The 25,170-nt window shown below is 31.3% G+C and overlaps 1 protein-coding gene across 7 annotated transcripts in view; it reads left to right on the top strand.

Annotated features, from left to right (window-relative positions):
- LOC148625456 (UTP--glucose-1-phosphate uridylyltransferase-like) overlaps window positions 1-24,636 on the top strand; it is a 38,819-nt gene extending 14,183 nt beyond the window's left edge. For 5 of the 7 annotated variants that reach the window (XM_088569008.1, XM_088569009.1, XM_088569011.1 and 2 more), the window contains 14 exons: window positions 6,527-6,661; window positions 8,009-8,116; window positions 8,643-8,825; window positions 9,622-9,755; window positions 10,994-11,065; window positions 11,826-11,959; window positions 13,110-13,192; window positions 14,111-14,179; window positions 14,715-14,746; window positions 15,425-15,521; window positions 16,188-16,266; window positions 18,243-18,406; window positions 19,031-19,135; window positions 20,067-24,636. In XM_088569008.1, the coding sequence (XP_088425134.1) occupies window positions 6,527-6,661; window positions 8,009-8,116; window positions 8,643-8,825; window positions 9,622-9,755; window positions 10,994-11,065; window positions 11,826-11,959; window positions 13,110-13,192; window positions 14,111-14,179; window positions 14,715-14,746; window positions 15,425-15,521; window positions 16,188-16,266; window positions 18,243-18,406; window positions 19,031-19,135; window positions 20,067-20,174 (1,503 nt within the window). In that variant the 3' untranslated portion in view covers window positions 20,175-24,636. Of the gene's footprint in view, window positions 1-373; window positions 1,238-6,160; window positions 6,191-6,526; window positions 6,662-8,008; window positions 8,117-8,642; window positions 8,826-9,621; window positions 9,756-10,993; window positions 11,066-11,825; window positions 11,960-13,109; window positions 13,193-14,110; window positions 14,180-14,714; window positions 14,747-15,424; window positions 15,522-16,187; window positions 16,267-18,242; window positions 18,407-19,030; window positions 19,136-20,066 lie in introns of those variants that run through there. The other 2 variants (XM_088569010.1, XM_088569013.1) reach the window with 2 other exon arrangements.
- The last annotated feature ends 534 nt before the right edge of the window (window positions 24,637-25,170 follow it).

Raw genomic sequence — 25,170 nt, forward strand, 5'->3', positions numbered from 1 at the left:
TAAACACCATGGGAGGATTGACTTGATAAACACTATGGGAGGATTGCCTTGATAACACAATGGGAGGACTGCCTTGATAAACACTATGGGAGGATAGCCTTGATAACACCATGGGAGGACTGCCTTGATAAACACTATGGGAGGATTGCCTTGATAACACCATGGGAGGATTGCATTGATAAACACTATGGGGAGATTGCATTGATAAACACTATGGGGGGGTTGCCTTGATAAACACCATGGGGGTATTGCCTTGATAAACACCATGGGAGGATTGCCGTGATAACACCATGGGAGGACTGCCTTGATAAACACCATGGGAAGATCGCCGTGATAAACACCATGGGGGGATTGCATTGATAAACACCATGGGCGATTGCCTTGATAAACACCATGGGAGGATTGCTTTGATAAACACCATGGGAAGATTGCCTTGATAAACACCATGGGGGGATTGCCTTGATAAACACCATGGGAGGACTGCCTTGATAAACACTATGGGAGGATTGCCTTGATAACACCGTTGGAGGATTGCCTTGATAAACACTATGGGAGGATTGCCTTGATAACACCATGGGAGGATTGCCTTGATAAACACCGTGGGAGGATTGCCTTGATAAACACCATGGGAGGACTGCCTTGATAAACACTATGGGAGGATTGCCTTGATAACACCATTGGAGGATTGCCTTGATAAACACTATGGGAGGATTGCCTTGATAACACCATGGGAGGATTGCCTTGATAAACACCGTGGGAGGATTGCCTTGATAAACACCATGGGAGGATTGCCTTGATAAACACTATGGGAGGATTGCCTTGATAACACCATGGGAGGATTGCCTTGATAAACACCATGGGAAGATTGCCTTGATAAACACCATGGGGGGATTGCCTTGACAAACAAGCTATTAAACGCATGCTTTAAGGAATTTATTAACACTGCATTGTATTGAATTATTACTGAAACATATGGCTTACAATGTGTCATCCCCCCCCCTTTTGTTTTATTCACACGTCTTTTCTCTTTAAGGCATGTTTTGAAGGATAAATCTGAAACAAATGATAGTTAAGTTCAAATTAGTCAAGAAATGTATTAAGAATGAAATTAGAAACAGTTTTATCAAACGATAAAATGTATTACATTGATTTCTTATGTATTCTCACTTAGCATGCTACTTTCTAAATGGCTGAAGATACATATACACCATATATGGAACTTCATGAATTGTTTGGGGTATAGTTATTTTCTGTGTTTCTCTTTCATAGAAAACTTTTATTTATTATTATTTGATATTTATATACAAGTTTTCCTTTTATCTTTAAAATCTTTATTTTGATATTACATATGATACATCGCAATTTTTTTATGTAATTTTAATGTATAACATATGTACACAGTATACATTTCCATTCATAACAAATCTATGAAATCTGCAGGCTAGGTTGGAACCAATGTAGACCTCAGCATAGTACAGCTTTAATCAAGTATTAACCTTTGCAGTCCTGCTTCAAATATCCCAGTATTTGATTACTGTAAATGTATTAATTTTCCCGGTTTGCCTAATTTTAATTGGTGGTTTAAATAGACATAGAAAGTCGTGTTGTTTTAGCAATTAAAGTTTGTTTTCTGACATGTAGATATAATTTTTACCTGTAAAATCTGATTAAGAATTTTGTTATCAGCTGTTAAGAAGAATATACATTTTGGGCAACAAATTTTTCCTCCTCCTCATCATCAAATCTTCAGATCCCCTAGATAGAGATTACAAATACATAACTTGGGTGTAAGAATAGTACAAAAATGCATTTAGTGGAAATAAGAGCTTTAAACAATAACAATAGAAAAAAAAATACAAATGCAAATAAATAATAGGAAAAAATGATAAAAACAAATGTCCATTATATATGCACTATACCATACTAGGTAGTAAGTGAAAACACACAAAAAAAAAAAAATTAAAATATAAAGCACTGTATATGTCTTGCTTACAACATTTAATGCAAGCAAAGGTTTCTTGTAGCATTCTGTTTTATTCGGAATAAAAATCTTCTAGATCTGTAGAAGGTCTCCGTGGAAGAATCAAATATAGCAATCTTGAGTCAAAATAGCTTAATTCAATATACAAATGTAGAGGAAATATTAAAGAAAATGTCTCCTTGGCCAGTTGTGAAACAGCAACCACAGGACAAATGTATCATTATTTTAGCAATCAAGAACAAAGTCACGTATAAAGAGTTACAGAAAAAAGTTTTGGGAAATAAAGTCATGGTTTACACTTAAGTGGGGTTTTTATGGAAAATATCAATTGTGAGTTATAAAAATTTGTACTTCATCATTCATTTTATATCATTTAATACTGAAATTAAATAATTTTATATTAGATTTGCATATTGATGTCTGAAAGTTTAATTTTTAAATACATGTAAAAAAATAATTAAATAAAAATATTTCCTGTAATATGAAAAAAAGGCTTTTTTCAATTGACAAGGAAGCCATTTAGTTTCTTACTTATTATGTGTACTTAAAATAGGGCAACATCTACCAGAACATTAGGAAGACATGTGAAAAGATGAAACAAGACAATTTTTTTAGTATGGACTGTCTGGTATATTTGTAGCATTTTGTAAAATTTTGAAAATAAATATTATATTAAGATATTCACTTCTTTCCCTTTCCTACATTTTTATATGTTATAAGAAACAACACAGTGAAAGCAATTATTGCCTCAAGTATACACAGAAACATACATGTAAATGACAACTTAATGATCAGTGAACCCTTTGTCTTTTTTGTTTATACAACTGGTTGATAATGTGGGTAATTGGGATGAGCAAACCAGGATTTAGCCATTTTCCCGTTTGCTTGTTTTCGTGAATTCTGTCAAGTAAACATACTTGTGTGTATCAATTCTTGCAATTTAGTAGAATGATATGCATTGTATAGTGTTTAAAGGCAATTTAGCATATATTAATTTTCGCTCTTATATTTACCACCAAAATAGCAAAAATTAGTACACGGCAAAAATTAATCTATTTACACTACTCTTTTGTTTTCTGAAGTTCAGTTCCATTTTCCATTCATTCCATGTTACTGTACTGCTATGAATTACTACCAGTATGCAGTCCCACTTTTTATACCATTATGATGTTCTGTCCTAATATTTAACTACAATGCAGTCTTGTCCCAATTGTTAGCACTAAGCCTTCCAGTCCAAACATTTTAGTACTTTACAGTTCTCCCCCTTGTTTTTCCACTATGCAGTCTTGTCCCAATATTAAACACATTCAGTATGCTGCCATGTCCAAACATTTTAGCAATGTACAGTTCCACCCCTAGTGTATGCTATGTATTCCAGCCCAGTATTGAACACTGCAGTCCTGTCCTGTTATTCAGATAATGTTTTCTCTAGTCCTCAAAGAAGAAATATGAACTTTCTTCATGATTTTATATAATTTATGGAAACAATATGCATAAATACAATGTTTTAAATGTTAAATATTTCATTTTTTCAGATTTTTTTTAGTTATATGGTATAATAATTGTGAATAATTCATGCACATTTGTATTGATTTGGAGTATAAAAAAGGATAATCAAGTTGTTCTCATTTCTTGTGTCAGATAATTATTATATGGAAGAACTTCTTTTTCAGGTAAAGAAATTTCTTATAATTGGTGTCTAATGGGAAGGTTTATTATGGGGAATGATTTAACTTTTTTTAGGTTTTACATTTATACCTCCAATGCACTCAAGAAGTGGGTGGTATGTCTGTCAGTCCATCACTCTGTCCAAGTTTGATTGCAATTATCTTGGCTTTTTATGGAAAAGGCAAACATTGTAACCATTTTGGGTGCTGCCTTATATTAAAGTCCTGTTTCCTGTGGCATTGCCATTTTTCCAAACATGAAAAATATTTGTTACAAAACTCTAGGCTCCTAGTGGATAAATTGATTTGAAATTTGGTGTGTGGCTTTTAAAAGATGGGGTATACATTGTAACAAGCAAGAACATTGTGATAAGACAAGACAAGAAATTTGTGATAGGACAAGAACAGTGAAGTAATATGGGAACATAATAATAAGACAAGAACATTGTGATAAGACAAGAACATTGCGATAGGACAAGAACATTGTGATAAGACAAGAACATTGTAATAAGACCAGAACATTATAATAAGACAAGAATATAGGTTTTGTAAGTCTCATTCTAGTTTCATTTTCCATTCAGGAATTTTTTATGTAGAACATATTGAAATCTGAAGACTGATCTGTATTTTATTTTTTACTTCCGGGTCCTTGGAGCACTGCATTACAATGTAAAACCTTCTATTTATTGCCTTTCTTAATATTTTTATCATGTATAAGGAATTTTTATCATTTTTTATCAATTTTTTTTTACAAGAGAAAGATTTTTGGCTTTTATTTCTTGAACCAACACCCTGTAAATGATGAATTATCCATGCATTTGAATGGTAGACTTGGACCCATTCTCGTGAAATTACGGAGTCACCTGGCAAGACTTATGTACCCTATTATGATAAGACAGAACAAGAACAATTTAATAAGACAGGACAAGAAAATTTTAATAAGACAGGACAAGAACATTTTCATAAGACATGATGATTGGCTGTACCAATTCAATGTATCAATTGTCAATTGTAAGAATTTATATACACCGGTATACCTGAACCATCCATTGTCTTCCGCACATCTTTTTAGGGATTTTGACAGGTACAATTTTTTTGTTGTTATGTTGCTGAGTTATGGGGTTTTTTTTATGGGAAAGAGGCATATTTTTCGCTTCAGGACAGGGCTATTAAAGATGTATTGGCATTAATTGTGTGCAAAATATTCTTGTACTTATGAACTGTAAAATACTATTCTTCTTGTCAATGTACTTAGTAAGCATGAACTGCTAATGGGCATTCAGTGGATAAAACTTAAAAAGATGGGTTTCACAGCAGGTAGTTTTTGCAAGGTGCTTATTTTAGCATTTTTTCAAGGGTCTGTCTAATAATGCCAAAATAAATCCTGTGAAATATTTGTTCTTAGCTTAAGTACTTTGTGCACTACTGAGCGTCACCAAAATATGAAGTGCCAAATATTTCGAATTTTGCAGAAAAATCGCATAATTTTACACTCCCCAAAATAACCTAGGTATAAAGATTTGCAGTGCATGATAAGAGGATTGCCAGGGAAGATAAATAAAAAGTGTTATGATGAAGTAAACGTAGGGATATCTTGCCATCTTTTCATCGTCAGGTGAATCAGGTCATGTTGTACTCAGTTTCAGGTCTATACTCCTGTTATTTTTTCTTTGTTGCTTGGATCACATCAATATAAAACAATATATGTTCATACGTAAATTATGAACTACATGTATAAAACAGTCACATGTATGTATTGATATTGTTCTGTCTGAAAGGTGCTAAGGGTTGTTAGGGTCAGTATTGATATTGTTCTGTCTGAAAGGTGCTAAGGGTTGTTAGGGTCAGTATTGATGTTGTTCTGTCTGAAAGGTGCTAAGGGTTGTTAGGGTCAGTATTGATATTGTTCTGTCTGAAAGGTGCTAAGGGTTGTTAGGGTCAGTATTGATATTGTTCTGTCTGAAAGGTGCTAAGGGTTGTTAGGGTCAGTATTGATATTGTTCTGTCTGAAAGGTGCTAAGGATTGTTAAGGTCAGTATTGATATTCAGTCTTTTTACAAGTAAAATAAAAATTCATATTCATATTCATATAATATAGATGTCACTGTGGTACGAGTTCGACTTCCGTGGAGGGAACGGTCAAAAATTTTAATGCTTAATTGTATCTTGAACATACACTACTGCAGTTACAATTTTTGTAAAAAAATAATACTTTAAGATCATTATGATTATCATGATAAATTTGTGTACCTATGACATCTATGACATCAATGACCTCAATGACCTCTAAAATTTAGAAATCTCTCTGTGAAAATGCTAATTGTTTGATGTCTAGTTTTTTACATGGTAGGAATGAAGCTTAAAAACAATTTCAAACTTTCAAGTTCACATGTGACATGAAACTAAATATCAGATGATGATGGATCATTATACATGCTACATGATTTGACTTTCTTGTATTATATGTCTTTATGTGGGATTGCAATGTTTGAGAACATTTCTTTAGTGTGAATTTTGATATATCTTAATGGAATTACACTTTGTAAGTGCTTGTAATACTCCTAACCAGTGTTATTTTTTTTATATATTTATGCAATTTTTTTTATATGAGGAAGAACCTAACCAGAATAACAATGATCTTATTACGCCAGAGAGACATGCATGAATTTTGTTTTCATTTTATCTAAAACAAAAAAAAAAACATATACAACCATAGATTTAATAATTTTTGTTTATATTGAAACTCAAAGTTATTTGGATGGTTGTTTTGCATGACATGATATTTCAGGCCTCAGGATAACAAACAAAAATGATAGAATGTCCAAAAGAGTATTTTTACTAAAACCAAATGGCTTAAATCAATCCTGTATCTTTTTAGACAGCCTTCGTGCGTGGGCATCGGAGAACAGGGAGTGATGTTCAGTTCATCGAGAGAACCAGACAAGATGCTCAGCAGTCTATGCACAATGACTTGCAAAAGTTGATACTGACGGCCCCAACTGCAGCACAGGATGTGAGTTATATAGAAGTTTACATAGTTCTTGTGTGTTTAGCAATTTTAATTGAGAACATTTTTTCTGTCCCTTGTGATTTTTGTTGGATGTTGATTAGTAAAAATCCTTATCATCATTGACACACTCTTTAGAAACCCCCATCCTACACTGATGATGATATGCAAAAATAAAGTACAAATGAAAGAAGTTTTTAAAAAGAAAACCAGCAATTTGAAAGTACATTATTTGATATACCTGTGATAAAGATGTAGTAAAAATTGTATTTTCATAGGTAAGAAAATTGACATAAAATAAATGAGCCATGTTTCAAATTGTTGGATTACCTGTAATTGAAAAATTATCAATACTATACTACATGATTTTCACTAGTTAATAATTTATAGGTTGCATAATCACCGAAGGTTATCTAATATACAAGCCTTTACCTGTTTGTTATGATGTTGAAATAAAATAATAATGCGAGTTGATATTTTGCAGTATTCAAATTTCACGAGTTATGAAGCTTTTTTTTTTCATTCCTTTGAAATATTTTGCTAATTGACAGTCCGCATCTGTCGTGGCAGGAATTTAGCCATCGTCCTTATGTGACGTCACCTGTTGTTTCCAGAGAACAACATAAGAAATGTCGTAGTGTTGCTTTCAATCAATCAGGTTTTGGAGAAAATGATACCCAATTGCATAACAAACATTCAGAATTGAAAATTTTTCATATCACATTGTTCTATGATGTGAAATTACAAAATATCTAGTCGCACAAAAAGTAGATAAAGTTACCAGATCATTAGATAGTTTCATTTTCATTTTTTTTTTCATTTTAACCCTCATACATGTATATGATATTTTTATCAAGTAACAATCACTGAGCCTTATTTAAGACCAGGTTTCATTAGCATTGTTTTAATTTTTTTTATATCTTAAGGAGGTAACCTTAGGTTAAGGGACACAACTCTTACAAATCATTGGAACATTGTATTCTCTGTTTTATATTTTATATCAATCTCAATATGCATCAAAGTAACTTGGACTGATTTCATTCTGATTCGAAGGAAAGCCTGAAAGACTTAGTGAAATTGAATGTGATACAAACATATCAATGATTTCAAGAGTTATGTCCCTTACCCTAGCTCTACCCCCTACACAAATTACAGTGAAATCTATCTAAACTAGACCATTTTGACCAAGAGATTTATTTTGTTAAGGCAGGTGTTAGGTTCACATAGAGTAAAAAAAAGTATTGAAACTGATAGACTACAGATGGGTTACCAGTTTATCAAGGGTTTGGTGTAGACCGATTTCACAGTATGAAACTTGTAAATAAAAATCATTAGTAAACTTATGTTTTATAGATGGCTAGAATTGAATTAGCTGGATATGAGCAGCTTTTTGGTCGATACCTTCAAGAAACTGGACCTTCGGTTTTATGGGACAAAATCAAACTGCTGCCAGAGGGAGGAGTAAGTTACACCATTAAAATGTTCTTCTCAGTTATTGTATAAAGGATAAATCTATAAATTCAATCCCTCTTATGCTAACTTAAAAAAGATATTAGATCATGGATGATCCTATTGGAGATCATCTCTGCAGATGTGTTTAGAAATTACCTGTTCTTAGTTTCTACGAAATTTAGCTGCATACTACACACCAAAGATTGTGAATTTCTCCATAGTACCAATATAAAAATTCACTAAGTTCAGGATTTTACAGACTATTTTCATAAAGTACAGCCAGAAATACAGATTGTCAAAATTTTACATAACTATTAGTATAAACATGTCTGTCTCTGGAATGAACATTGTCCCCTAATTATTTTAAAATACAAATTTTCTACATGATTTTAATAGAGACTATATATTGTTCAATTTAAAATGTTATGATATTAATCTCTGATTTCAACCTCCCTATGATCCAATGAGTAAATACTCAAGTGGGCAATGTAAAACGATGTTATATTTCATGTTGACCTTATTCTGAATTTTATAGGCTAAACCTTATGCTGAATTAGCCAGACCAGACATGGGCAAGGTGAAGGATTTATTAGACAAACTGGTTGTCCTGAAACTGAATGGAGGTCTTGGGACCAGTATGGGTTGTAAAGGGCCAAAGAGTACCATCAGTGTACGAAATGAATTAACCTTCCTTGATCTCACTGTCCAGCAAATTGATGTAAGTACTCAGCAAACTGTGTTTTTTTTATTCTCTTTGTCCAGTAATTTGATGTAAGTACTCAGTAAACTGTGGGTTTTTTTATTCTCTCTGTCCAGTAATTTGATGGTAGGTCTATGTTTGGATTAAGAAGATATCAACAGCTAAAATTTAATTAGATTCTGCTATAAAAAAAAAGTATTGAAAAATCATGCCAAAGTTTTTATGAATTAACCTGTATGAAATTACTGGTATTTCAATTACAAAGGATTTTTTGGAAAATAAGTACATCAGGAATTTCCAAGTTACTAAGTTTTTTTTAACTTTACAAACTTTTAAGGAACAACTTATATTTTTTTTTGTTTATGAAAAAATAACCTCATTGCCTGTGGTGCACACTAAATAACCTGTGTAGCGAGTTTTTTTCAAGTGCGTGCCACCAGCATTGAGGTTATTTCAAATAGACCAAAAAAATATAACACTCATTCTGTATAATTTAAATTTAGTATCAAAATGATACAAGTAAATCATTTAAAAATGTTAATGACATCACAGTTACATTACATGAGATGATGGACATAATTATTTTAATGAGAAAGCGTGTTACTTCAGAAAATAAATTATTACTTAATATTTAGAAAACATGCTAAATTTTAACATTTTAGGGACATTCTAAATTAATCTTATTTCCTTTCCAAAACTTATGGAAGGAATAACTTTGGAAAACAGTTTTAAAATCGCTGTTCCCTCTACATGCATCTTAATATACTGAATTAGCTCTTTTGTAAAATATATTTCCTACTTTTTGTAATTTTAGCACCTAAACAAGACACATGGAGCTAATGTGCCTTTGGTCCTCATGAACTCTTTCAATACAGATGAAGACACACAGAGAATACTTCAGCGTTACACCAATTTTAGACTTCAAATTGATACTTTCCATCAGAGCAGGTAAATTAGGTGTCATTATCACTATATGTAACACAAGACTCAGACCATTGGAACACAAGAAAATATTTTAAATTAAATAATTCTGTCTAAAGTCAAAATCAAAATTATCTCTGATAAATGAATTTGTTTTTAACTTTGGTATACGGTGTAGATAAATGCATTTTTTTCACAGAAATCTTACTTTGATTTTGCCCCTGTTTAAGGAGGTAGACCTAGGGCTAGGTACACAACTCTTACAAATCACTGGAACGTTTACATTTTGCCATTTTACAACCATCTCATGTAAGCATCAAAGTAACTTGGACTGATTTCATTCTGTTTCAAGGGAAAGCTTGAAAGGCTTTGGTGAAATCGAATATAATACAAACATATCACTGATTTAAAGAGTTATGTCCCTTACCCTAGTTCATCATTATCATATTTAGTAGTCTTTGCAATGAAACATTTTCTTGGACATAAACAAATTGGCTTAGGTTTTAGACAAACAGAAAAACAATCTGGAAAATATTTAAAATCTTTTTATATTATGAAAGAGACAAGAGATTTCTTTCTTTTGGATGTTTAATATTTTCTCATCTCAACCATGGGTTCAGACAGAACACATGCCCTTTGAAAGTCACTGTCAAATGTTTTGTACAATATGAAATAGAAATAAAGAACATTCATATCTTTTACTTTGGTGTTCGCAAATTAAAGACCTGGTTTTCTTTGGTTTGAAAGCAAATTTCCTCTTTTCCATAGATTTCTTTGTTGTGATTATTTTCCTTTTTATATATTTACATCCTAACTTCAACTTTGTTTATCAATGTAAAATGAGGTCTGAAAATTTCTTAATTTGCATGTTCAGCTTCTTAACCCAGTTACTGTTTTGGACTGACCTATATTTTGCACCGTGTTGCAACATATCTCTGGACACACTGATGTGTCATGATCATTTGTATACTGTTAGTCATACATGTATCAGTTCAAAACATAATAAATCAGAAAAAAACAAACTCAATGTGAGAAAAAGAACCAAACACCAGCTATTGTGATGCAAGATTTATAAATCTCAGACACTATAGGGTACAATATAATAATCTTATCCTTTGGTTACTAAATTTTTTCTATGTTGGGCTGGCACAGGTGTTAAATGTTAGTTAAATGTACCTATATTGTAGTACAACCACTGTATTCTTTTGATAAGCGAAATGAATCATTTTTAATGCAGCTGAAAATTTTATTTTGTGATATTTTAGATTTCCTAGAATCAACAGAGAGTCATTGCTACCTATCGCCAAAAGTTTCTCTAATAGCAACAATAATGAGTCGTAAGTACTGTTTAACAAAACTAGTGAATGGTAACTTATTTCTAATAAAATTGAGGACATGTTCCTTACCGGTGCACCTGATCTCTTGCTCTAAGTTTTTAGTGGAATTTTATTATTGTTAGTTATAGGTATAGGTTTTCTGTCTTTATGTCTTCATATGTTATATATAATTTGTTGTACTCTGTCCATTGCCATTTATTTCTTTAAACAACAATTTAACACTGGATCTCTCTTGATTTTGCTAACACTATCTTTCACAATAGGGAACCAGCCAAATGTGTGCCATTCAGAAGTCCCATTTTTATCTTATTAAATCATGAAGAATATACATATAATGGGTATTTTAAACACTTAAAATTCTTCAATTCTTTATTTTGGCCTGATCTACCCATAATGACCGGCGTTATTTATTATTTTTTTTTTGGTTGAGCACCTAGTATGAAGTCATTTGTAACTACAATTATCTCCCTTTATTGCCAAGTTGTATTTTTAAATTGACTTAAATTGAACCCTTCCCATCTAAATTGTCAAAACACAGTATCCAATCTGAACTTCTGGTGGACAAATTCCATTGCAATTTTGCTAACTTTACATGTCACGTTGAGAACTAAGAGCTGAAACATTTAGAATTATTTAGAAATATATTAAAGTTAAAGTGTAGGAAAGCCATTGAAAATTGAGATATTAGTATTGAAGTCTCTGATGCATGAAATTAGTGGGGTTTAATAATTTGCAAATATAATATTCTTTATTCTATCAGGTGGTACCCTCCAGGGCACGGAGATGTCTACCAAAGTCTTGTCAACTCTGGTTTACTAGAGAAATATCTCAACGATGGAAAGAAATATGTCTTCATATCAAACATAGATAATCTGGGTGCCACTGTAGATCTGAGTATCCTTTCAATGATAAGTTGTCACTGTATGTTGTTAATTGTTATTTTTGTATTCAGTCCCAAGGTGCTCATTATCAACATGCTTGTACCTACTAAGTTGTATTGAAAATCAATGGAGCAATAATTATTTCAATATTAATACAGTGGATTCCTGTTATTTGCATAACCTATTTGTCTTGAAAAAAATATGCGATTAACAGGAATATGCAATTAACAGAAACTGTCATTTCAAGGGAAGACACCTGATGTTTTTCAATGTTTATGTGAGGTATAATTTTTTCTCATGTCTAATTGGAATCCTTCTTTAGGTCATAGTCAAAAGAAAGAGAAAATATTGTTGTATATACAAATTTCTAAAGAAAACTGAGATATTTCACTGGAGATGTACTGTTGTTTTATTCATTTAGGTACATTTTTTAATAAATTTGAAAATTATTCATGCAGTTAAGAGGAATTTTCTAACGTATGGCCTTATGTTATGCAAATAAAAGTATTTTTTTACATGGATAAGATGGGAAAGGATTTTGTTCTTTGAGTTTCTATGTGATTAACAGGAGTATGCATTTAACATGATTTTTGTTTCATTTTCACCTCTTCTACTTAACAAAGTTAATTCAAATTTGTTTAAGTTTCATTTAATTCTGTTCAGTGATTTCAAAGGTGTTGCTGATTAGATTTGTTGACAGACAAACATACAGATGGAAGGATGGCATGATCACATATGTCCTGCTTTTTAAGGGGTAGTGAAGTTTAATGATGATTACCTTAAGTAGGTAGACCTAGGATAAGGGACATAACTCTTGATATCAATGATATGCTTTTATCATATACAATTTCACCAAAGTCTATCAAGCTTTAATTTAAAACAGAATGAAATTAGTCTGTGTTACTTTGATGGTTAGATGAGATTGATGTAAAATGGTGAATACAAACATTCGAGTGATTTGTAAGAGTTGTGTCCCTTATCCTAGGTCTACCTCCTTAATCAAGATGAAATTAAATCTTGTGTTAAATATTAGTACATATTATACATGTGATCTTAAAGGAACAAAAAATGGGGGGTCTACATTTGTTGATGCCTGAAAATATTCTGAATATTGTTTAAACAAACACATGTTGGAAACTTGTTATTTCTTAACTACACACAAGATATATTAAACTTCCTGTTGGAACAGGAACATTCACCTGAATTCTTGATGGAAGTCACCGACAAAACAAGAGCTGATGTTAAGGTAAGTATATGTATTTGATAATCACAGTAATCTTACTCTGTTTGAGTATGACCCACTGACATTAAAATCACAATATTTTCATTTCATTTGAGTATGGCTCACTGACAATAATATCACACTACCCTCACTTCATTAGAATGTGGCTCAGTGACAATAATATCACACTACCCTCACTTCATTAGAATGTGGCCCACTAACATTAAAATCACAGTACACTCACTTCATTTGATAATAGCCCACTGACATTAAAATCATAGTACACTCATTTCATTTGATAATGACCCACTGACATTAAAATCACAGTACACTCACTTCATTTGAGTATGGATCACTCACATTAAAATCACCTTACCCTCAATTATTTGAGTATGGCTTACTCACTTTGAAATCACCTTACTCTCAATTATTTGAGTATGGCTTACTGAAATTAAAACAACAGTACCCTCATTCATTTGAGTATGGCCCACTAACATTAACATCACAGTACACTCATTTCATTTGATAATAGCCCACTGACATTAAAATCATAGTACACTCATTTCATTTGATAATGACCCACTGACATTAAAATCACAGTACCCTCATTCATTTGAGTATGGCCCACTGACATTAAAATCATAGTACACTCATTTCATTTGATAATGACCCACTGACATTAAAATCACAGTACACTCACTTCATTTAAGTATGGCTCACTCACATTGAAATCACCATACCCTCAATTATTTGAGTATGCCTCACTGATATTAAAACTATAGTACCCTCATTCCATATGAGTATGGCTCACTCGTATTAAGATCACAGTATCCACATTCTGTTTGAGCAAGACTAACTCAATTATGATATCTTTTTTTTCATATATTTGTTTAGTTATTTCACTCTCATTAATTACATTTTTTCTAATTTTCATGATTGTAGGGTGGTACCCTTGTAGAATATGAAGGAAAACTAAGGTTGTTAGAAATTGCACAAGTTCCAAAAGAACACGTAAGTATAATTTAAAAGAAATGTTGATATACTGGTAAAAATAATTGAAGATGTTACATGCAATTGATTTTTTATGTACCGGTACTTGTGATTTTTTGAGGCAGGATTTTCATTGACTAAGTAAATTTTGGTAAATACAAAAGCACCTTTAATATTGATATTGCTATTTTTTGTGTACTGGTCACATGTTTCAAGGGGTGACCTCTCATCAAATCTCAAAATAAATTGTATACAATTGGTACCAGAAACCAAAAATATTGAAACAGAAAGCTAAATCAAACACTGAAGAATTCCTATGGTGTGTTATGCAAGGAATGAAGTACACTATAGAATAGAGTTATAAATAAAGCCTGAGTTACCATGCAACTTACCTTCTATACATATTAAATTTTCCTAATGCAATCTTTCGTATACGAAGTAACTTTTTTTGTTTGTCATGCCATAACTTCATATTACTCTGATATCATGATGCATATTTTGTTTGACATCACGGACCGTTTAGGAAATCAATATTTGAATTTCTTATTAATTTCAGGTTGATGAATTTAAAAGTGTTTCCAAGTTCAAGTAAGTACAAAAGATTCTGAAAGGTAAAACACTTTCTCTGTATATTCTTTACAGATATAAAGAACGCAGCATTCAAGTTTTGAATTATGCAATATTTTTGTGTTTGATGTTAACTTTTTACCATCTCTATAAACTGCCTAAATGGTTCCAGGGTAGTGTGCTTGCCTTGAGTGGGGAAGGTCGTGGGTTTGTTTCCCAGTCGAGTCACACCAAATACTTTAAAATTGGTAGTCACTGCTTCTCTGCTAAGCACACAGCATGTAATGAGATAGAGCAAAGACTTGTGTGTCCAAGTTTGGTAGCATGCCAACGTTCAGGCTCTTAATTTTGTGAGCTAGCACAATAAAGATCCAGCTCAGCATGTTAGACTAGGACAGAGAAGTGTCTGTTAGACTAGTCAGTTGTTCTCATCATTAAATGCATGAAATATCTGCCAAAGGACTTTAATCAATCAATCAATCAACTTTTCAAGCAAGATTATAGATTTCTTTTTGAAATACTTGTAACCAGATAAAAACAGATGTATTCATATCTGATAATAAATTAATTTTTGAAAATCAGTGAGCCTTCCTCAAAACAGATTCAAGTATAAATTTTCCTATGTACAAATGATAGTATCTATGAAATTTGAAAAAAAAATATACTGAAATTTACTTCTAAATATCTTCTTTATTTCAGAATTTTTAACACCAATAATTTATGGATCAGTCTGGATGCCATCAAAAGAGTAACAGATGATGGGTCTCTACATATGGAAATAATTGTTAATCCTAAGGTAAAATTTTGAAATTTGAGATTTTTTTGTGAAATTGGTCCTAGTTCTTCTGTTGCCATTTACCTCAAAATATAATGAAAAATTTGCTATATATAGTTTTAAATAAAAGTATTTATGTGGAAAAAAAAGAAAACCATACATTACTTTTTAAAACATGATATAACATTCTAAATTTAAAGCAAGGCAGTCCATATAATGTTAGATGGACAAGAATATATATCTAAGAAAGTAAACAAATTATCTTAAAAAATATGATATTTTTCTATCACACATCTGTTTCAATCTGTATTATAAAATATTGTACAAGTTGAAACCATATTTTGCCAGTTTTGTGCACAAATTATAACATTACAGAATCACAACTTGTATACCACAAAGAGTAATCAAGGGAACTAAGGTTATAGTGGTAATCAAAAGAATGTAATTTAGGGACAAAGACCAGACATGGAAACAGACATACACAACAAAGAACATAAAGTAACTAAAATCATACATACAAATTAACAAAAGCAAATGAGCAACATTGTCTGCACTAAAGACTGGGAGCATGTAAACAGTCATTTGACGGTGTCGTTTGGGAAAAAAACCATTGCTGAACAAAATACTTATGGACATTAATGCTATTCTACAAGGCATTCCATATGCACCAACTTTTTTTTTCTTCAGACACTGGACAATGGTATAAATGTGATTCAGTTAGAGACTGCTGTTGGTGCTGCTATTAAAAGTTTTGAAGGAGCCATGGGTAAGATTGTGTTAGTCATGTAAATTGTGGTAGAAATTTTGGTTCCGGTGATTTTAAAATTTTAAGCCATTCACATGAAAACTGCAGTGAAACCTGTCTAAACCAAACCCTGAGTAATACAAAAACATGTTTAAACTGAACCTCAAGTAATTGGAAAACCTGTCTAAACTGAACCCTGAATAATCTGAAAACCTTTCTAAACCAGATACTTATTGAAGTCCCTTTTTATTTATTTTAATGTATTTTTAACCTGGGTAAACTGATCTCCTTCCTAAACTGAACAACTTGTAAAGTCCAAAAGGGATTTGGTTTAAACAGGTTTCATTGTGTACTGTATTGTATAGATAGCAGTAAATTATCAAATTTTCCATGTGTAATAAATTCCATTAAATCACATGCAAACAACAGTTGACTTTATCTGATGTCACTGATGATTGGAATATCAGTTTGCTGGTCACTATATTAAAAATCTATTTAAAAATAATAACATGATTTTTTTAAATAATGTTTATGATAAATAGGGTAATCAATCTGTTGTGGAGAATAACAAAAATTTAATCATTCATCCTGAGAATGCTTTGAGATTCAGTTTGTGCATGGAACAAGTGTGACACACTCATGGAATCTAGGCATTCTTTGGAGTTCATTATTATATTTTGGTTAATCACTATTTCCAATTAAATATCATTTTGCTATTTACCTTTTTGCTTTAAATTTTGTTCATATTTTATAATAAGTAGTTTCTATAGGATGCAGTGAACTTTGAACTTTGGAACAGGGTTTGGCACAAAATTATTTGCAACATACAGACAATTTATTAAGAAGCTTGAATTTGACATTATAGCAAGATAATTTCAAGTCAAGACTTTCAAGTCAGTATTATGATATTAACTTTTTTGAAAAGATGTCAATATCAGAAAAGTAGGGTTAACTTTCATATAACAATTGAAAGCATTATATGTATAGTCTTATTTAAAATGTAAAACAGTCTGTAGCAATCAGCCAAAATGTTTCTTATTACTTATGTAGCATTCCACATAAGAGTCATGCAAAATGTGATTCGTGGTTGGAAAGCCTACATACTTTTATTTTTGATATTTTGCTTAAAATGCTAAATAAACAGAAATGACCTGTGGTTTTTCATATAACCCTTGTTCGTATGAGATAATTATATAGAATGTACTGTAGAATACAAAATTAAGGGAGATAACTTTGTAAATGACACTAAAATACAATAGAAATTATTGGGTTTTACGTGTGACTTATCTCCTAAGAGCAGACAGATTGGAATGAATGATAATACATATCATTATATAGACATATAAAGCAACTTAATAACAAAAATAAAAATTTGAAGCCTTTTTAGGTATACCACATATTACAGAATTTGCATGATTCTTAAAAAGACTGCTACTCAAGTCTTCCCAAAAAGCATCCCCTCTTTTTTTGTTACAATAAAGGTATAATTGCTTATACAGATCAACCTGTCTAAACCAAACTCTGAGTAAACCAAAAAACCTGTCTATACCAAACCATGAATGAACTCAAACCCTGTCTAAATCAGATTTTTTAAAGTCCCTACATATCAGTTTCAGTGTATTTTTAACATGTGTTAACTGAATACATGTAATAACAGAATAAACTCCACTGTCCAAAAGTTCATTATAGACAGGTTTTACTGTACACTCAAATTGAAATATAAATGTGTTAAAGAGGTAGACCCAGAGTAAGGGACACAACAAATCATTGGAAGGTTTGTATTCAGCATTTTACATCAATCTCATATAAGCATCAAAGTAACTTGGACTGATTTCATTCTGTTTCAAATGAGAGCTTGATAGGCTTTGATGAAATTGAATATGATACAAACATATCACTGATTTCAAGAATTATGTCCCTTACCCTAGGTCTACCTCCTTAAGTAAGAGTTAAAGATATTTATTCTCTGTGAATTTCTTTTTCATTTCAACATACAGGTATTAATGTACCCAGAAGTAGATTTTTACCGGTGAAAACAACATCAGATTTGTTGATAGTGATGTCTAACTTATACAGTCTACACACTGGAGCTTTACAGATGAATCCAAAAAGATCATTCCCACAGGGACCTCTAGTCAAACTTGGATCTCACTTTTCTAAGGTATGGGAGCTTTTCTTGTCAATTATTTGTATTCCCTTTACTCAGATGAAAGTTGCATATATACTTACAGGGTTTTGGCCTCAGTCTTAAATTAAGATCTCTCTACACTGTTATAATAGGAATTTTTACGAATTTTAACTGAAAAATGTCATGTCATCAAAATAGTTATGTGCATACTTCATGTGATCCTTATGTCATAGCTTTTCACTAACAGTTCAAATTAAAGTTGCAGTTGATTCACACACTTTTTATTAGTAATAAGGATTTGAATAGAAGGTGACCCAAGCAATAGGACTACCTTTTTAAGAAGGGGACTTAGTTAAAAGTTAATGATTTTAGTTTGTCACCTGGATAACGTCTCCATTTTATTACCAATGTCCTTTAAACTTTGGTGAATAGTTAGTAGCTATAAAAACTTGCATGGGATTGATTTTCCCAGGAATCCGTCTGGGGACCACTTTTTGGATACAGGAAGTTGATTTTTTTTAGATAGCAAATGTTGGCATGCATGGTATTGGGAACATACTTGCTAAGGTTGTTTAATATTTATAATATGAATTATATTCTACCATTGACATTGTTTTACTCCAACTTTAGCTGATATTGTTTTTACTTTGATGTCAGGTGAAAGATTTTCTGTCCAGATTTTCCAGTATACCAGATATGTTAGAACTGGATCATTTAACTGTATCTGGTGATGTCACCTTTGGTAAAAATGTATCACTTAAGGTAATTATTCTAGTATTATACTACTGTGACAGCAGAGACTGTACCCATTGGATTCCCATACCTAAAATGATCGTGAATGGTGCAATAAGAGAAAAAACTTTTTGTCATAATTTTGATTGCTGCTATTAAAAATATGTATTTCTATTTTACAGTCTCTGAGAGGATCAAAATTTATTTAAGGAAAGCATTTGGCTTTCAAAAAAAACTTATTTGAATTGCAATTATTGTGTACAAAGATAAATGTTATGTTATGTTAAGGGACACATTTATACATGTATAAAGTTTTACTTCCACTTAGATAAACAATACTGTAAATTTCCTTTTAAATTAGATAATATACAGACACTCCAACTGATCAATTTTACAATGAGATTGTCATTTATGCCATTTACTTTAACCAGAGAGTTTGTTTATGGAACATTTCTATTGTATGATAGTTTGATTGTTGAAGGATTCCGTACTTGTGTAGTTATTGGTCCAAGTCAAGCCGTATTGGACTGAGGGACAGCCAAAGATCAATGTGGTTACTGTCAAAGTTTTTATTTTGCTATTTTTGTGGTGAACATAAAACCACAAAAAAATAGTACATGTGAAATTAAATTTTTGCACTTTATAAGGCTTATCATTTTTGGTATCCAAGAAATATGTTCACTTGACAGAATCCGCGAAAATTAGCAATTGTGAAATATTTATATGTTTACAGATGTATAGGACCAATAACTCAACAAACAGGAAACCTACTAGTCTAATGTCATATTGACCAATCCAGTAAGGCACATTAAACTGGTATCTGTCTAATGGGTGTACTTTGATGCTTTGCGTTGTATCAACACCCATCATAATTCTTTTGATTGTCAGTTATAAAATGTTTTACTATTGACATTATCAACATGTCTGCTTTGCATTTACTTATGATTTTCTTCATCAATAGGGGACAGTCATCATTATAGCCAATCATGGAGACAGAATAGATATACCTGCTGGAGCCATTCTAGAAAACAAGATAGTGTCAGGAAATCTGAGAATTCTGGATCATTAAGTAACAGCACTAGTTCATTAGACTTTTATTGGTGTTTTTATGAATTGAATTTGCCAGTCATTTGATTGATTGGATGTGGGAGTTTTTACCTTTATGGCCAATGATATGAACCGGTAACACTTTCTGTACAAATGTAGCTTGGTTTGTGGGTGATTTTAATTGCTCTCCACATAGAAATCTGCTCTACATTATACCAATGAGTCCTACTTTATTATATCTGAACACCTTTGTGATCTGTTGGACACAGTCTTTCAAGTTTGAAGAGCTGCTAGTTATGATGACTTTAATCTCTAAAATTTTGATTATCCACCTACTTTTAAAAGACTGCAGAATTCGATCTAGACAACTACTTAAATCTCTTATAATCTTTCAGAACCCCACTGCAGGTTTCATGCACCTGTCCACCTTCAGGAGATGTTGGTCATTAGTGTTTTGTTATACATATAATACTATTTAGTTTGATAATTGTCATCTGTCACAATAGATTCATTACTCTTGTTGTTATTCTTGTTGAAGACCCTTTGATGACCACTGACGGTATTTACTGTTATGGATTTGGATTATGCGCTGGTGCAATTGTCGTATTTTACCATCTCAATTCTTTTTTCCATAGCTGTATTTGTATTGACATTGGTACCAGTTCAATTCAAACTGCCATAAATTGATAATGTTAAGGTATTATTAGATAGTAAATCATCTAGAGTATGAAACTCATAAATATGGTACAATAAAAATTCAGAAATAATTTTAATGTGTTTTGATTCCCGTCCCCCCTCAGTTTGGATCTGCTACTGTACAGAATGATACAAAGTGGCTATATAAAATATGATTAAAAAATTTAATTGAATTTTCCTTGATTCATTTATTAATAAAAAATTATAATAATTTCCGAATCTTCTACGAATTTCGACCAGGAAAGTTTTAAATGATTGTTATATTGAGAGATATGATATTGATACCTTGCTTACCTCAGAATACTTTTTATCTTTAGTCCATAGAAGTGCCATGTGTGAAATATCTTCTTCCTAATTCATTCATTCAGAACTCATGTAATAACCCACAATGATATGTCAATAGAGGGCATTGTTAATTAGAGGAGTATTTTAGGTACATTATTGTTGTTTTCTTAATTGTATGGTTGTGTATTTAGACTGTAAATTTTTCATTTTGCAGATTTTGGTTTTGTTTTGATGATATTTTAAGCTCAGTGTTGATTAGTGTGTTTGAAAATTGCACAAAGAAGTATGAGCTCATAAAAAGTACTTAAATCAATTTATGAAGTTAATGGAAGGAAAACATTGATCATAATAAGTCAGTTGACTTTGAGGGCTGAAATCAATTTTGAATTTTTTATGCTATCAGTATTTTTTTTTTATTTGTGCCAATCAGATTTATGTAAATACAGTTCATACTTTATATCTTTCAGTTTGTACTTCTTTACATATATGATAATATTATCTGTCTGTAATGTAGGGTTTTTTTTTGTAAATTCTATTTTTTTGTTATATCTCATGTGTTCCTCTGTCCACAACTTTTTCATTACAATTTTCTGCTACTACTCAACAAAGCCAGTTGATATTTTGACAGAAACTTTATATAGGTATGCCATGCCATTGGATTCAATTTCAGACTGAAGCAACATTAACTTCCTTTTAGACGACTTTGTATTATGACTTTTACATAGTAACTGAGGTAGGAGCAGGGGTATCCTGAACTTCTCCCGGTTATTCTAGTTTGTTTATTGTTTGTTTTGAAAATTGACGAATTGGAAGGTTGTTCAGAAAAGCTTTTATTTAAGTAATTTTTATTTTCTTGGCATATGTTGAGAGAAAGGAAGAATGCCTTTGTTATAGTGAGTTTTTTCTTTTAATTTAATAAGCTTTGTTCTTTTTTTCAAAACATTTCGACGTAGTTTAGGCTTTGATATTTATTTATTTTAAGTTGTCTTTTTTTAAATATTGATTAATTTCTACTTTGGTGTATTTCTAAAAAAATCATCAATGATAATATATCTGTCATGTCATTAATAGATTGGAAATATACATTCTGTATTTGCATTATAAAGTACAGTAGTGAAATATTCAACTATTTAATAGTTTTTTTTTTTCTATTGATCCTGAATAATGTCCATTTTATTCTGCAATGAAGTAATAAGCTAGTTGTTGTTCACATTGAAAGTTTTACAGCATATATGTTTAAGTGTTGCAAGTATTTTTAATTAAGTGAGTGGTCGTTTTTTTTCATATTTATGGAATGCAAGCCATTTTTGCATTTTTCAAAGGGATGTAACCTACCAACACCTGCCATCCTGGTTGGTGGTCTCATTGGGGAATAGGTAAACAGTAAACAAGTACTTACTGCGGGTCTAATAAATTGAATACTTGAATTTGAAATCTATGGCTGTCCATCGCTCCAATTTGACAGTAAACCAGTCTGTCAGATGACAAATTTGAAGAAAGTTATTCCCCTTCGCTTAAAACCTTAAAAAACAAAGCCAGAGTCGGTAATATGAAAAAGAACTATTGATATAAGAATAAATTATTTTTTATCTAATTGGTCTTCTACTATTGCCATTCAAAAACTATAATACAGTGAAAGCTATCAACTGAACCCCCTCAGAACTTCAAATTTGGTCTGGTTTAAGCAAGTGTATGGTTAAACAGGAGTTAAAGTACATTTAAATTATACAAATGGACTTTAAAAAGTGTCTTGTTGAAACAGGTTTTGGATCATTCAGTGTTTGGTTTAGACTGGTTTATGCAGGTTTTGGAAAATTCAGTGTTTGGTTTAGACATGTTTAGACAGGTTTTGGGTCATTCAGTGTTTGGTTTGGACAGGTTTTGGATCATTCAGTGTTTGGTTTAGACAGGTTTATACAGGTTTTGGATTATTCTGGATTTGGTTTAGACAGGTTTCACTTTACATTCATTTTGTTTATATACCAAAATACTACTCGCAGGTAAAAAAAATGTGTATATGTATACAATACTTAATTACTGTTTCTGTGATGTATGAAGTGTTAATCTATGCTTGTAAATTGATGTTTTATCTCCATGCTTCTACAAAAGTATAATATGTATACTCATGTAATGATAATGATATCCAGATTTATATTTTGTTAAATTATTTTTCAATTTGTTAAAAATACAATGTTGTTAGTTTTATTTTTGACACAGTTTTGGTAACAATGTATTCTGTTAAATAAAAGGTGTGTTAATTTGTACTTTTCTGTATAATTTAGGTTAGCTAATCTTAGTTGCACTTCTTTGTAAAGAATTATTAACTTTTTGTACTTTTTTTTCATAAGAAAAAAACTTAAGAATGGGTTATAATTTTCCAAAAAATCATTGACAGCTGTAGTTGCTAAGATTATATGACTCTTTAAATCAATTCTCCTGCATTTTTTATAAGACTCTTTTGTTATAAATTTTCTGTTCTGGATATCAATACAATGGTAGATTCAACATGATCAAGATACAAATGTTTTTATGCGATTCAAGTTCATTGCTCACAATAATATGTAAATGTTGAAATGATTGAAAGTAATGTTGTCACAATGCTTTCCATAACTTACAATTCATTTTTACATGTGTGACTTTTTGAGAGATCAATCACTTGATATTTGAAGGAATAAAGTTGATCATTGTTAACAAAAGTTGTATACAGACTACAATGGCAGATCCAGAGATGCACAAATTAGAGGGGGGGCAATTTTGTTTTTTCTTGAAAAAAAAATGAATGAATAAAAATCACATAAACTTGTTTCAACAGAACGAATTCAACATGTTTGCATGCATGGTACTTATATTCCTTTCTAGGTGTTTTTTATTGCTTTAATATACAAAAAAGTTACAATTTTAAAGTTTTAAATTTCACGAAAAGGGACCCTTCCTTGAATCTGCTTATGGTCTACAGTTCCATAGGCATAGCCAAGGAGGGGACTATAAATTTAATATGGGCTATTTTTATGTATTATCTACTGTATCTATTTCCTTGATGATTATCCAGTACATCCTCTTGCATTTGAAACTAGTCATTTTTTTTAATCATACCCTATATCACTCGTGTACTTCATTTATCTTGGTTCACGACCTAGTAATAATGTGAGTTTGCATTTGTAGTCTTTTTTTGGTTTTTTTTAATTAAATATTTTGACATAAAATTAATTATCTTATACCAAAAGACATCTCATTTATCACACTGCTTTCTATCCATCCATGCAGATTTGTTTTTGTTTTGTTTGATTTATTGTCATGCTGTTTCTTCGGCTATGGATTCTTATCTTTTAGATTATATATAATCAGGCATATCTTAAAGTTAATAAATATTGTCAAAGACAACCAAATAGAAGCAGCTAGATGTATTAGTAACAATTAAATCTGTAACTTATTGCATTCATTTACATCTGTGATATCTAATGGTTTGTTTGTGTAAGCTTTATATAAATAAACATAATAATCAGTGGATTTGTTATTAATTTTGATACCTAGGGTCCATTTTGCCAAAGACTACGTATATAGGAGGTATTAGGAGATAGAGTGAGGAGTAGTTGACTCCAAGTCAGAATAATTTGTCGGAGTAGGGACACACAACAATAAAAATCTTGCTCAGTATGTCGGTCTATTCGGGGAGTTCAATATAAAGTTCCTAGTCAATTACAAAGTATTTGTTTAAGGGGTAATTATAACTGACTATATAGACCAATGTACAAATGTAGGGCTGGAAATTGTACACCCAGTGTAAGAATGTGTCGAATTTTCAGGATTTATCTATGGGTGAAAAAAATGAAGAGCAGTGTATGATATTATGACAGCATAAACCAAGTTTGCTTTCTTTGGCTCGCATTTTCAAATATATGTTGAATTGACAAATCGGAGTGTTTCCAATTATTGTTTCAAGAATTATATTTATGATTCATATTTCCCGAATTTGAAGTATATGCATGTTATCATCGTCTGAATATAGCTAAAATATTGCTGCTCGGACGTTAAACCCA

This window comes from Perna viridis, chromosome 2 (genome assembly GCF_037379345.1).
Source record: "Perna viridis isolate PV_CMFRI_1.1 ecotype Kerala chromosome 2, ASM3737934v1, whole genome shotgun sequence".
Taxonomy (NCBI): domain Eukaryota; kingdom Metazoa; phylum Mollusca; class Bivalvia; order Mytilida; family Mytilidae; genus Perna; species Perna viridis.